The 14,022-nt window shown below is 42.2% G+C and overlaps 1 protein-coding gene across 18 annotated transcripts in view; it reads right to left on the bottom strand.

Moving 5' to 3' along the window:
* The window catches only part of SH3KBP1 (SH3 domain containing kinase binding protein 1), a 362,174-nt gene that overhangs the window by 9,123 nt on the left and 339,029 nt on the right, over window positions 1–14,022 (bottom strand). For 10 of the 18 annotated variants that reach the window (XM_054471141.2, XM_054471137.2, XM_054471136.2 and 7 more), the window contains 2 exons: window positions 5,530–5,639; window positions 1,487–1,615 (listed from right to left, as the gene is read on the bottom strand). In XM_054471141.2, the coding sequence (XP_054327116.1) occupies window positions 1,487–1,615; window positions 5,530–5,639 (239 nt within the window). The remainder of the gene's footprint in view (window positions 1–1,486; window positions 1,616–5,529; window positions 5,640–14,022) is intronic. The other 8 variants (XM_054471150.2, XM_054471145.2, XM_054471140.2 and 5 more) reach the window with 1 other exon arrangement.

Below are 14,022 nucleotides of genomic sequence, written 5' to 3' on the forward strand. Positions count from 1 at the left end.
GGGGATCAATTCCCCATCAATTGGATCCCTCCAGTCCAGCACTGCGACCGTGGCTGCCTGAGTCTGAAGATTTGCACTCTCCTGTCCTCTCCTTTGCTTGTCACCTATTCCTGGGCTTATGCCTTTTCCTGATTCCCACCCTGCATCCTTGCGGACCTCCCATACTCCTGTGACCCACCAATGCCTTTGCACTGACTGACTTCCAGACACTTCTTGAATCAATGCTTCTCTTGGCATTTCCTATATGACACGCTCTCCCTGCCCATTTCGCCTACTGAGCAATTTTAAAGCCCTCACAGAGTTTAGGCCACCACCCTCCCTGATCAAATTAGTTCAAGTGGAATTTCTAGAAGCACTGAAGAGCACAACGTGACAACTCCGGTGAAGTGAAGTAGGCTAATGGGATAGAACTGTGTAAATCAGAACCACGAAAACCCACTGTCCACCAGTAGATGTCACTGTAGAGACACCCCAGGGATGTCAAATGAAACTATACCTATGGTCACCAGAAAAAACGGGTCTAAATCCAATTTCTGCAGATGGAATCCTTTTATAAAGAAAGAATGCTTTGGTTTTGTGAATAATTACAACTGATCTGTTGTATAGGATCACGTTTTGCTTACTGTATCAGATTTTTAAGAAAATCCATACATGTAAATTCTTAAATCTATGGAGAAGGAAAATTCCACGGTAACCTTTGATTTCTTCGTGCTATTCCTGCTTCAAGTGACTATAGTTTTCTGCTTTTAGACAGAAAGAAGTTGCTAATATTCAGAGAAAATAATTCCAATTGACTTGGTTTTCTTAGTGGTAGAAAATGGAATTTTAAAATCTTGGTTCGTATTCATAGGAAGAGAATTTGTACAAGATGCTCCTCAAAAGTTACATGCAGTAGCTAAAAGTTAAATGTCTTCCTTGTTTCTCATAAACTAATAACTTAAAGTATCTATACTATTCTCTGGGCATGGAATAAAATTAAAGTGTTTTTAGACTATAAATGTATCATAGAATGTGACTCCAAATCAATTTTCTTTAAGAGACCACATTAGTTATTTATATTTATGATCTTCCAACTATAATTTGTGACCAGCTTTGAACATAAAAGACAAGATCTGTGGGCAGAGGGCACAGCATTTAATATATTTAATGTCTTCTCTCTAGATGTCTCAAGGCTTTTTAAATTGTTCTGGTTGTGGTGATGGTGGTACTGTGTGAAGGCATTTGTGAATGTGTGTGTGATGGTATGAAGAGGAGATCAAACCACAAGAGAACAACATGGGAAATAAACAACTGAACTTGTATCTCAGGGATTCTGCCTAGTTTCGGAGACTGCAACATGCCTTGGGGATTCTGATGAGTAACAGAATCGCTGTCACTGAAGAATGACAAACACCTGCACTGTCTGTGTATCTTTGTTTGGTTTATAACCCATCATTAGCACATGCATGAAATGACAGGGACACCCTCGCCATGGCTGGTGACTCACTTGGGATATGGTAACAGTCTTGGAAGTTTTCTTTGACGCATCCACTCCTCTGTGCGCAAGTGAAATGTGTTCCTCCTTATCCTCTTCGGGACTTGGGGAGTCGAAGATATCAGGGCTTGAAAGGGATGACTGATAAAGCCAAAAGAAAATGCTTTTGTCAGAATTACACCTTAGCTGACACCACTTTCGTTAATATAATGCTGTATGCTTTCCAAAGCACTCGAAACTGCTATTTTATCTTCTCACGATAACCCTGTGAGGCAAAAAAGTGTGCTGTTATCCACGCGCTCAAGTCACATAGCTGATTAGTGGCAGAACTGCGACTAAGAAGCAAGGTTTCCTAAACCAGGGATCTTGCCACTGATGTCCATCAATCACTTCATCCTTGCAAGCATCCATCATCCATCCTTTCCTGCTCCTTCCTCTAAACATTTGCTACCATGTGCCAAGCAGTGAGCTTGTACTGCAGACTTAGTGACATGCCACACAGGATGCCTGCCCTCACAGGGCTGACAGTCTACCAGGGAAGAACACACAGGTCAACAAGAGGCTGCTCTAATCTGCCTCTCCTCCATTCCTTCCTCTTCCTTTTCCTTCACCTTTTCCATGATCACTAAATCTGCTGCATACGGAAGTGCCCTAAAGGATGTGTCTGAGAGAAAACCATTTCCAGGGATAAGGGCTCACCAGGCTTGTGGTCCAGTGACCAGTGTTTCCTCAGCTTGAGAGCACAGCCCTGCTCGCTAGTGCAACAAGCTCATATCTCCTTTGGTACCTGCTGCTAAATCTCTGCCCTCATTATTGCTGACAGTCAACATTCATTTTGGAGTCTGTATTGCTATAGTATATTTGCAGAATGGCAGCATCTTTTGGTAAAATATAGGATGACAGCCCTATTCTTTCTGTCTCACTGTGAAGATCACTATAAAGATAAAAAAGCCAGATGAGGCCAGGCGCAGTGGCTCACGACTGTAATCCCAACATGGGGATTATGAGGCGGGAGGATCTCTTGAGCCCAGGAATTTGGGACCAGCCTGGGCAACATGGCGAAACTCCATCTCTACGAAAAATAAAAAAATTAGCCAGGCATGGTGGTGTGCACCTGGAGTCCCAGCTACTCAGGAGGCTGAGGTGGAAGGATCACTTGAGCCCCAGAGGTCGAGGGTGCAGTGAGCCATTGACATTGCACCACTGCACTCCAGCCTGGACAAAAGAGTGGGACCCTGTCTGAAAAACAAAAAAAAATTCTGGACCAATTCACTGGAATTCACTTGGTCATAGATGATCACTGGGCTAGAATTTCCCTATTTTAGAACAAAGCAAATTAAAATAAGAGTTCCTATAGCAAGGAATCCTTTATAATGAAGAATCTTCCAGAGATCTCTTTGAGCAAGCTCATCTTCAGCTTCATCTCGATGCTTTCTATCCTGGTGGTAGAAAAACAGTCCCATTTAAAGTCACCACTTGGTGTCATTACAGAAAAATTACACCCAAAAATATCGTATGTTTTCTTCTGTTTACTTAAGGCAGAAACCTAACGCATTTTAGGGAATTTTTAAGCAAATTTTTAAATTTAACAGGTTTTATTTGTTAATCTTCATTTAATCTGAAAATCCAATTACCTAGAATAACGTTTCCCTCACCACCAAGTCTTCTTATTAATCTAGGCTTAACTGCTTAGCCACCATACCATGCCTGAATCCTTTCATTTTGAGATTTTATTCAAAAAGCCAGTTCCCTCCATTACAACCTAGGGTTCATGAGCTGCTAATCAAAGCTTGCTCTTTGAGTCCTATAAACATAAAGAACTTCAGCTAGGGTCAGAGGCCCCAGGCTGGGGAATCACGACTGGTGCATTTCCTCCATCATTTCCCCCAGTGGCCTTTGAGGAATACACCCATATCCACTAAGCCTCCACTTGCCTATGAAAAATCCACACGTGCTAACTGAAGAAGAGTAAATAGGAATTCAATGTACACATCCAAGTAGGGATGAATGGGAATGAAGAGAATATAATATTTATACTTTAAAGCACAAATATATCCTTTTGTTTTAAGTCTGCAAATGAAATCACTTCATATAAAATGCCAAACTTCGAGTCACTGTGCTGCAAGCTTCCTTCAGGCAGTGACCATGTGCTTCTCATTCCAGTTGTATCTTTGGTACCTGGCACAGTGCCGAGCCCATAGGGGATAGATGTCTATAAAAAGTTGTTGAATGAATGAACAACTGTGTAGTCTGAAGGCAGTGAAGATGATATGTCCTTACCACATCCCCCAAATACATACGAACTCTCAGGCATGGGATGTATGGACCAAAGATGGGACAAGAGATGGTAATTTAAAACTTTCTGTAATTCTGGAAGTCACAAGGCTCTCTAGACCTTGAAAAGTTGGGAAAAATTTGGAAGGAAGACAAAAATGATAAAGGATTTATAGAGAAGATGGAGGAGGTAGGATTGAAAAACAAAATATAGAGATACTAAGAACCAACTAAACAGGTCATGGGTATAAGAGGGGTGTTGGGGTGGGGTGTGAAGAGGTGAGAGGGAGAGGGGAAAGAAGGTGGTGTTGACAGAGAAGTCTGTATAACAATAAAAAAAAGTCAGCTACTTTTAAAAGTGTTTCACCCAAAAAGGTGTCAATGCAGTTAGGTTTTTCGTACTAAGAGGAAAAATAGGATGACTCAAACCATACTTCCAGACTCTAGATATGAGAGAAGAGGTTCCAAGGAAGTGACATTCTTTTTCTTCTAAATGATGACACCTTAGGTGGGATCAGTGATGACATGAAAATAGGAAGTGTCCTGGGAAATCTGCAAAAGGTTAATTCCTTGGTTTATCTGGGTAGAGGTTATAAGGACTTAGACTCACTGGAACAAGGCAATGTGCTATATGGAAATAAATAGAGAGAGAGATCGAACTTATACACAAACACAACTTGTGGAAGGTGAGCTTGGAGGGGACAGAACAACCTGTGGCAAAAGCAAAGCATACATTTCCCTTTGACCCACTTCCAGAAAATTTTTACCCAAGTCAATAATTTTAGAGCAGCATCAAGATTTTTCTGCAGTGGCATTCATTTGAGTGTTGTTTATAATGAGGAACTGGAAACAACGTAAATGCCCAATAACGATACATTGGCTAAACGCTCACATACTCATAGGTTAGAAAAATGGGCAGCCATGAAATGTGATGTCAGGGAAGAATGTGTCATGACTGGGGAGAAAGGCACACAACAGAAGAGGAGAAAAGCAAGTTTCACAACGATGCGTACTATGTAATCCTATTTGTGAAGAAGTAATTTTATATATACAAATAATTTTTTTAAAAAAAGCTAAGGCTGTATAGCAAAAAGTTAACGGTTCTTTGCACTGGGGAGCAGGATTACAGATAACTTTCTTCTGTATACATTTTGTAGTTCAAATTTGGTACAATAAACGTGTAATAGGTTTGCAATAAAAGGTCATTCAAAACGACCCAAACAAAAATCTTCTATGGGTTATCCTGAGTGTTCCAATCAGTCTCTCCTTCATCACCAGGTGCCTCATATGTTTGAAAACAATCTGCTGAAGGTCTGCGTGGTATTCTGTGGAGGGGTACAGGAAACGGGGATTTGAGAGAGAAAGGTTCGGCTGCTGCCTGGCACTATATAGGAGCAGATCTTTATTTAGTAAAGTTTTGTTTTGTTTACACACCAAACCAGCCTCATTCTCCTCTCCCCACCCATAAAACGTGATTTTTTTTCTTACCCATTTCATTTCAGATTCAAATAAGAATCAGTCTGGAAGGAAAGAAAAGGAAAGTGGGAATAGGGAGCACCTACCTTGCTGGCAGAAACACAAAGAACAAATAGAAAGAAATGCTGCTCAACTCAAGAAGACTCTGAAATCACTTTTGGTTGGCAGTGTATCTCATGGCCTCCCTCTCCCAGGGTGTCCTCAAATCAGCTGCTTGCAGAAGAGTCCTTAGCTAGAGTTTCTAATCTGTCCTGCTTTTCAGCTGTAGAGAAGTAAGGGGACATACGGTATGAGGAGACACTTACAGATGTGAGGGACTGGGACGGAGGCCGCCTCCCTGTAGCTTTTGGTCTGCTTGTGGTTGGATGGCTGAGTTTCTCAGTAGATGATACCACGGAGTCAAAACCTTCTAAGTCTAAAACAAAAGTAAAACAGTTTTAAGAGCCAAAATAGGAGCAAAGGCTCTTATGATATGTCATAAGCACCTCTTTTCCTCAATAATAATCCTTTCTGTCTGGATTACACTTCATCTTTTACAAAGGCTGTTTACGTCCTTTGGTCATTCAATAAACAGGATTCAAACTGAATGGAATAATCATGTCCTTCTTACAAGCTATTGCATGGAAGACGGAGAAACAGGATTTTTCTTTTTCCCTTCTACAGCTATATCCATAAATCTTTAAAAAGCTACAGAAAGAGGATTAGAGGAAGAATCCTCTTTTTCCCACAAATCCAAGTCCATTTTAGCAGACAGAACACTCTGGCAGTCTCGACACAAAAGGCAGTTATTACAAGGTACAACAGCCACAAGCGAGTGGATGCCGGTCATTGATTCCAAGAGACAAGAAGAGATGGCAGTCCTGCTCCTCTGAACTTGTGACTGGTCTAGAGGCAGCTATGTAGTCCAATTTGAGTTACTGAGCAATATAGGGCAGTATACTGAGAGCCTGTGGGAAACAGATTTTTCCCTCTGTCCAGAGAGAGGCAAGTGAGAAGGCCTTTTGTGTTGCTGTTCCTCTTCTTTCCTGCTTGGGATGCTACTGTGTAAGGACAGGATGTCTGGAGCTGTGGCAGCCATCTGGTGACCATGTGACCATCTAGTCACAGGATGGCAAGGCAGAAAAATGGAAAATGTTAACTGACAACCCCGATGGGTTGCAACCCTGGGATGATCTAGTGCCCAGACTTCTTGCCATGTGAAATTAACAAACCCCCGTTATTTCAGCCAGTTTTAATCAGATATTCTTTATTTGCAGCTAAAAACATCCTAACTGCCATAACTGCAGCTATACTGGTCCAGGACAGAGAAGTTAAAAAAAAAATGTTGTGCATTTCCCCTCACTTTATTTTGGGGAGAATTCCTTTGCTGATGGTTATAATAAGTGGTCTGGCTGTGTGACAGCTTTATTCTATTAATGAACAGGCAGGTGTTATCTGCAAACTATTTTCTTTAGTAGAATATGCAAAATCAAGCACAAGTCACTGGTCAGGAGAAGCCATTAAATTACACCTGGGATTATATTAAGTGACATTATCCTAGCACCTGATGATAACTCCTCTTATCAGGGCAAGGCAGGTATAACAAAAGGTTAACCATCTGCAGAGATGGCACAAAGAAAAACATCAGTGGCGCTCTGAAGCCAAGAGGGAGCCCATCAGCACTCAGTACCTGAATGAGACTCATAAAGGCACCCATCTCTCTAGCTGGGTTCAACAGGGTGCCAGGAGGACCCTGGCCAGGGGAGGGCAAAGATTCCCCCTGCTAGAATGTGCTTCTCCAGTGCTGGCTCACTGAGCTGACCCCTCTCAGGTGCCTTCCCTTTAAGAGAACCTTATTATTATTTTTTCTTTCTTTCTTTTCTTTCCCTCCCTCCCTCTTTTTTTTTTTTTTTAAGACAGGGTCTTACTCTGTCTCCCAGGCTGGAGGGCAGTGGCACAATCTTGGCTCACTGTAGCCTCAACCTCCTGGACTCAGGTGATTCTTCCATCTCAGCCTCCCTACAGGCACGCAACACCACACCTGGCTAATTTTTGTAGAAACGGGGTTTTGACATGTTGCCCAGGCTAGAGAAACTTATTTTCTTAAAAGGTTCTCCTCCAGACTCTACCCTGGGACTCTCCTCTACTGAGTCCATGTTGTCTAAAATGAAAATTCCCCATTACACACTTGGATGGATGCAAAAAGCTACCATCTGACATGAACACCCCCCCAGTTCATCTTTTTAAATCACTTTCCCCTGATGATAAATGTAATACATGATCAGTGTATAATTTTTAAAAAACAAAACATGAAATTGTAACAACGAAAGAAAGTTAGCTATAATCTTACCGCATCAAGACAAGCACTGTTAGTATTTTGGTATATTTTCCTCCAGGCTTCTTTTCCTGTAGATAGTATAGCTCATACTATATGTAATATTGCATTCTGCTTATTTCCCTTAACCGGATATGCCATGTCTCTAAAAATTCTTTGTAAATATTTTAATTGTTGTTGCACTGCAATTAATCAATCCCATTTGTTGGATAGCTAGTTTCCAAATCATTTCCCCCTCCTTTGTTTTACTGTTTTGGAAGAGCGCCGCACAAATATCCTTGCATGTACTCTACATATAATGAGTTTAGCAGCTTATCCATGCAGATCTCCAACTGTTCTGGAAGAAGGAAATAAGGCCCAGGACAGGGAGGTTTGTTGGGGGCCGGGCGGGGTGCTGGTTGGGGAGGACAGAGGCATAATGAGGGGCAGAGGAAGGCTCGGGGAGAGGAGAGACGACAAAAACCCAAGGAGCAGATGCTGACTGGCAGCCAGTGAAGGAGATGGAAGAGGGGGCTGTTAAAGTTTCCAGCAAACGGGCAGCTGCCAACGGCCTTGGCTGGTAGCTACCGGGGGCAGAGCTGGACTAACCTATATCATGGCTCTGTCCAGGAAACTAAAACAAGCTCAGGAGCAAAAACTGAGCAGGATGAAGTGACTAAAGAACAACGAAAGGCTAATTAACACTGCTTCTCCAACTCAGCTGCACGGAGGAATCACCTGGACAATTTAAAAAAACAAAACACCACTGCATCCCAGGAATTGACTCACCCCATCTGGGGTGCATCCTGGGCACAAGCAGATGTCAATCTCCTCAGGGGATGTGAACATGCAGCAAAAGCTGAGAAGCACTGCTCTAGAAGAGGCTGGGGGCTGAGGGGAGGGAAGGGAGTGAGGATTTGGCAAAGCGGAGGAGTGGAGAGGCCACCAAATGACTGAAGGGTGTTCCAGGGCCCAGTGAATAGAGAGCCTTCCTGGGCTCTCTAACAGTGGGTCCTCCCATGCTGGGCTGAGGAGCACTGGCCCGATTTGGAGGGCCACAGAGGTGCTGGAGCACTTGACGAAAATGGTGGCCAAAGGCTCGAATGACTGGTGGCAGGTCAGACACACTGCAGCTGGAGCCAGCAAGAGACCCGAGATGTGACCCAGCATAACAGTGGGGTGGGAGAGGAATGCAGGGAGCCAGGGGAGGGGATGGGACAGCTTTGGGCCCCTCTTAGGATGGACTTGGTAAGTCCACTTGTGTGCAGGGGTGGACAAGTTCACACCAGGAAACTGCTGCCAGGACTCCAGGGAGGATTCCATCTTTGCCATCCCCCGACCCTCCTGGGCCCACTTAATTAAGTCCACCTGGCAGTTTAAGATTTGAGAATGTGTGAGGTGGCAGTCTGTAATGAATTATACTTTTAAAACAACCCAGAAGTGTGATATCTGTCTCCCACACTTAGGCTGTGAGCCCCAGGAGGGCAGGAACTCATCCTTGTGTTCTCAAAGTCTAGAATGTTCCTAGGGAAAACATGCTGGTTCCTCTGTCAATAAAGGAACAAGCGAACAAATGAACAAACTATCTCAAGAAAAAAACCAGGAATGTAGCTTATAGAAGTGGCTCCTAGCAGGACGTGAGCAGCTTCCAGGCTGAAGAAGCATTCTCTGCTATGGATGCAGAGAAGGCGGAATGGCCCATTCTGTTTTACTGGTTGAGGTTTGCACTAAGAAGACCTATGCACAGTGAAGCCTGGCCACACTTAGCAAGAGTCTCCAGGACATATGGCAGAGAAGAATGCTCTATTTCTGTCACTCATGAGTAAGAGGAAGGTCCGAATACCTCAGGGGAAGCCACTCTTAACCTCTTAATGCATATATATTATATTATATATATATATATATTTTTTTTTTTTTTTGAGACAGAGTCTTGCTCTGTCCCCCAATCTGCAGTGCAGTGGTACAATCGTGGCTCACTGCAACCTCTGCCTCCCGGGTTCAAGCAATTCTCCTGCCTCAGCCTCCCGAGGAGCTTGGATTACACCCGAGGAGCTTGGATTACAGGCACGCGCCACCACACCTGGCTAATTTTTGTATTTTTAGTAGAGATGGGGTTTCACCATGTTGGCCAGGCTGGTCTCGAACTCCTGACCTCGGGTGATCCACCCACCTCGGCCTCCCAAAGTGCTGGGATTACAGGCATGAGCCACCACACCCAGCTTAATGCACATTTCTGCTAAGTTTAACTTTCTATAGTTTTCGTTTGGAAAGAGCACTTTTTGGAAACAGCTACCAAACCAAACTGCCATACAGAAAAAAAATGTACCAAATATGAGATTGCTTGCTGAAAAGGGAACCTCAGGTTACCCTGGCATTTCTCCATAGACCATGAACTGTAATGCATTTCTGCTTTCTGACAGTGAAGGGGAGAAATTCTCCAATACTGTCACATCACTTTTCAGAGGCACAGAGCACATGCTTCATGGCTGTGGCCATGGTAGCTGCGATTAAGGCAGAATTTCCATGACTAACCCATTGTGGTGTGGAGAAAATGTCCCAATTTTCATGGTGGTTTTGAAATGAATCAAGCTGAAACTTGATATGAGCTTTCTCGGCCTGGCTGGGAATTTTTCCTCTTAAGAGAAAAAGGTTTTAATACCCATAAGTCAGTCCAAAACTATTGAACTGGCAAATGCTGGGGTATTTTTAAGAAGTTAGTTTCATAAGGACGAGAGGCCCTTTGCTTTTGTGATACTTGGACAACAAACTCTCTGCAGACATACGGGGATAATTCATGTTGGGCACGATGGAGTTGGCTTGGAAAGGGCCTTTGACTCTTCATGGCACATGAAGTTGCTCATTTTCCATGAACTTCAGTCACACTCTATTTGGTTCTATTAGAAAATATAGCCTCATTTTCCATGGATAGGAGCAATGGTACCAGTGACCGCAGGTGACGTAAAGCACATCCACTGAAAGCACAGAGGAGAAACAGTCAAAAGGCTAAGTCAGGCTAGCTGTCACCAGCAGAGTTCTTTGGGAGCTCCTAAATGGTTCTCTGCATTCATTATAGCATGTTGCTGTGCACTTTAAACAGAGCTTTAGGATATAAGTTTGCTTACAGCTAAAACCTGGCAATGTCGCTATCTCCCAATATCTCTGGAAGCCATCTCTTCTCCTCCACACCCTGTCTCAGATTATTAAGGCCGCTGAATTTCTTGCCTGGAACCACTGTTAATAGATTTCTCACTTCAAGCCCCTTACCACTCACTTGCTGCCACCAGAGAGGTGTACAGTCCCGATCTAAGCATGTCCCTTTAGGGCTTCCTCTCCTGACTAATTCCTTTGGTGCCACAACTGAGGCCTCTTCCAAGAAGCCAGACTGCACCCTAAGACCTGGGTTGGGTGCATCCCTACTCACCCATCATCGTGATCTCGGCATTTAGTGTCCTGTACTGACATTTCCTGTTGACTTCTCTGCCTCCCCCACCAGCCAGGGAAGAAGCTATGGCTTTTCTCTCTGTTTCCCTGGACTTAAGATCACTCCTGGCTTGCAGCGAGTGTTCAAAAAATGATTATTAAATACATTAACAAACAACTTTTCTAGGCTTCAGATTTTCCAGCAGGAAAAAAATGAGAGAATTATCTGAGCCATCAGCTTCATAAGGTTATTCTTTCGTAAATGAGAGACTATGTGAAAACCCTTTCAAATCATGCAGATAGAATTCTGTTTTCATGCACCATTAACGGAGCTGTGGGATTTGGAAACAAGGATCTAAGAGCAAGGCTAGAAATCCCCCCTCCCCTATCTTTTTTTTTTTTTTTTTTTTTTCAAGGTCTAAGATGAGAAAACTCTAAACCCACAGGGCCGCAGGTACTTTCTCCGCATTGCAGAAACACCATGAGGTAGTCTGAATGGGAGGAGGAAGTCTCGCTCCATGCCTCAGTCATTTGACTAGTGTGGAAAATCTGTGCAGACTATCAAGACGGGCCCAATATTAGGAGGGGGTCAAATGAGCACCTGTGTTAGCTGAATCACTAACTGAAATGATTAGCAATGATTAGATTCTGCAGGAAAATAAGCCCTCCAAAATGTGTAAGGATATAGGAGATCAGCTGTTGTGTTTTCATTTATAATCCAGGTGTGAAGTTTGCAGGACACAAGCTGCTGAGAGGAAATAAGTTTTCGGGGGTTTTGGTTTTTCTTTTTTTTAGAGACAGGGTCTCGTAATGTCACCCAGGCTGGAGTGCATGCAGTGGTGTGATCATAGCTCAGGGTATTATAGCTTCAAGCTCCTGGGCTCAAGCAACCCTCCTGCCTCAGCCTCCCAATTAGCTAGCTACCACACCCAGTTATTTTTTGTTTTGTCTTATTTTTTGGTAGAGATGAGATCTTGCTATGTTGCCCAGGCTGATCTCATACTCCTGGCCTCAAGCAATCCTCCTGCCTCAGCTTCCCAAAGTGCTAGGATTACAGACATGAGCCACCATGCCTTGCCATAAACAAGTTTTGAGCTACTGTTTTGAACTCCATGTGCCAGCCATGCCATTACTAGATGCTTCGCATGCACACACCCTCATTTCATGTGCACAAAACCCCATGCTGTGTGGGCATTACTATAATCCACAAAGAAAGAGATGGAGGGCCAGAGGTTAGAAAACATGCCCAAGGTCACTACCAACAAGTAACAGGGCCCACACACAGATTCACATCCAAGGGATTCTTTCCACTACAGAACATTGCTTGTTTTTTTTTCTATTTTATTCAAATGTGTTTTCAAATGGGCAGGAAAAGGGGCTGGCTTCTTCAAGACACTCTGTGGCAAGAAATGTAATGTGTTAGGCAAGTTAAGAAAATGTTTGGCAATTTGGTACAAGCAACTTCTACATCAAAACGTGTAGCTCAAGAATAAGAGAGGGAGATACAGTGTTTATTTGCTCATTAATTCAATCAAACATTTCTTAAGTATTTACTTTGTGCCAAGCATAGGGATAGTTTTGAGAATGAATGTACAATCATCCTATATCAGCACTGTCCAGCAGAACTTGCTGTGATGATCTTCTATAATCTATACTATTCAAATCGTAGCCACTAGCCCCATGTGGCTACAGAGTGCATAGATTATGGGTAAGTATAGCTATTTAATTAAATTTAAATAGTCACACGTGGCTAGTGGCAATGAAGATTGTGTATTATGATCCTGCATCTTGATATTTCCCCTCACTTAAACGCTCAGCCCATTCATTCAGTGGCTATTTTTCTGAGCATACACTATGAGCTAGGCACTGGGCTAGGTAAAGGGGGATACAGAGGTGGAAAATAGCCACATTCCCTGCCCACATGGAGCTAAGAACCCACTGAGGGAGATAGGCTTTTGTATGTGTAATTACAGATTCTCTTAGTTACTACAAAAGAATGATAAAAGGTGAAATTAGCAATGATAGCATGGGGACCTAATTTAGATCAGAGAAAGGGGGGACACGTCTTACTGTAGTCTTGCTTCAAGGAGAGGTAGTGATTCACTCGGATTGATGACAAGCAATGCTAAGTGGAGAAAAGTAGCTCTCCACATTTGCATTCCTTTAAAAATTGCTCACTACAGGCTCAAATTTGCTATGCAAAGTGATCTGATAAATAATGTAATTCTCTATTGGAAACAGTAGTTACACTATTATCCACAGGAACATAAATTGGCACAACCTTTCTGTATGTCATTCGGCAATACCAATTACAAAATGTAAATGTGTACACCTTCAGATATATCAATGTCACTTCTAGAAATTAATTCATAGAAATGTTTGTGTAAGTATAAAATGATATATTTATGAAGCCAGTGTACTTGCTAAAATAATTTTGGAAACCCTTGTATATCCTCCTCACACATATCAAGTTGAAATCTAACCTTTTATGTAATTTTTACTCACAAAGGATGTAATTTCTATTATATTCTAAATGTTGAGATTTTAAAATATAACTTACATAGATTTCTTAAATATATCCAATATATATTTGAATACTGCAGCAATTTAACCACCACCATCATCCATTTTAAAATATCATAAGATTTTAACAGTTGGAAATTTTACATCATTCCTTTTCCTCCTTAAATTCATATTTCCAACCCCTACTGCTGAATTTTATCCTAATCCATTTTCAAGTCTGTTGTTAACTATTTTATCATCTTTCTATTGTAAAAACATGTAAAGAAACTGAAGTTTAAGATTTTTTCTTTCCTGAAATCTTAAGACTCTAAGTGTAAAAATTATTTTTCTTCTCGATTGAGTTCTCATTACATTATTATTAGTATACAAATGATCAGAACACATTTTGATAAATAATTTTTAAGCATGACAAAACAGAATTTTATTGGGCTTTTCCCTCAAACACTTCGTGTGTGTCTGATTATCACTTAATACCAGGAAGAGATGGTTTGGTATCAACTCTCTATTTTTCATTTTAGAGACGTAAGTGCCAAGAAAATTTGTTCACTTAAATAGAAGTAGA

Source organism: Pongo pygmaeus, chromosome X, assembly GCF_028885625.2.
Source record: "Pongo pygmaeus isolate AG05252 chromosome X, NHGRI_mPonPyg2-v2.0_pri, whole genome shotgun sequence".
Lineage (NCBI taxonomy): Eukaryota > Metazoa > Chordata > Mammalia > Primates > Hominidae > Pongo > Pongo pygmaeus.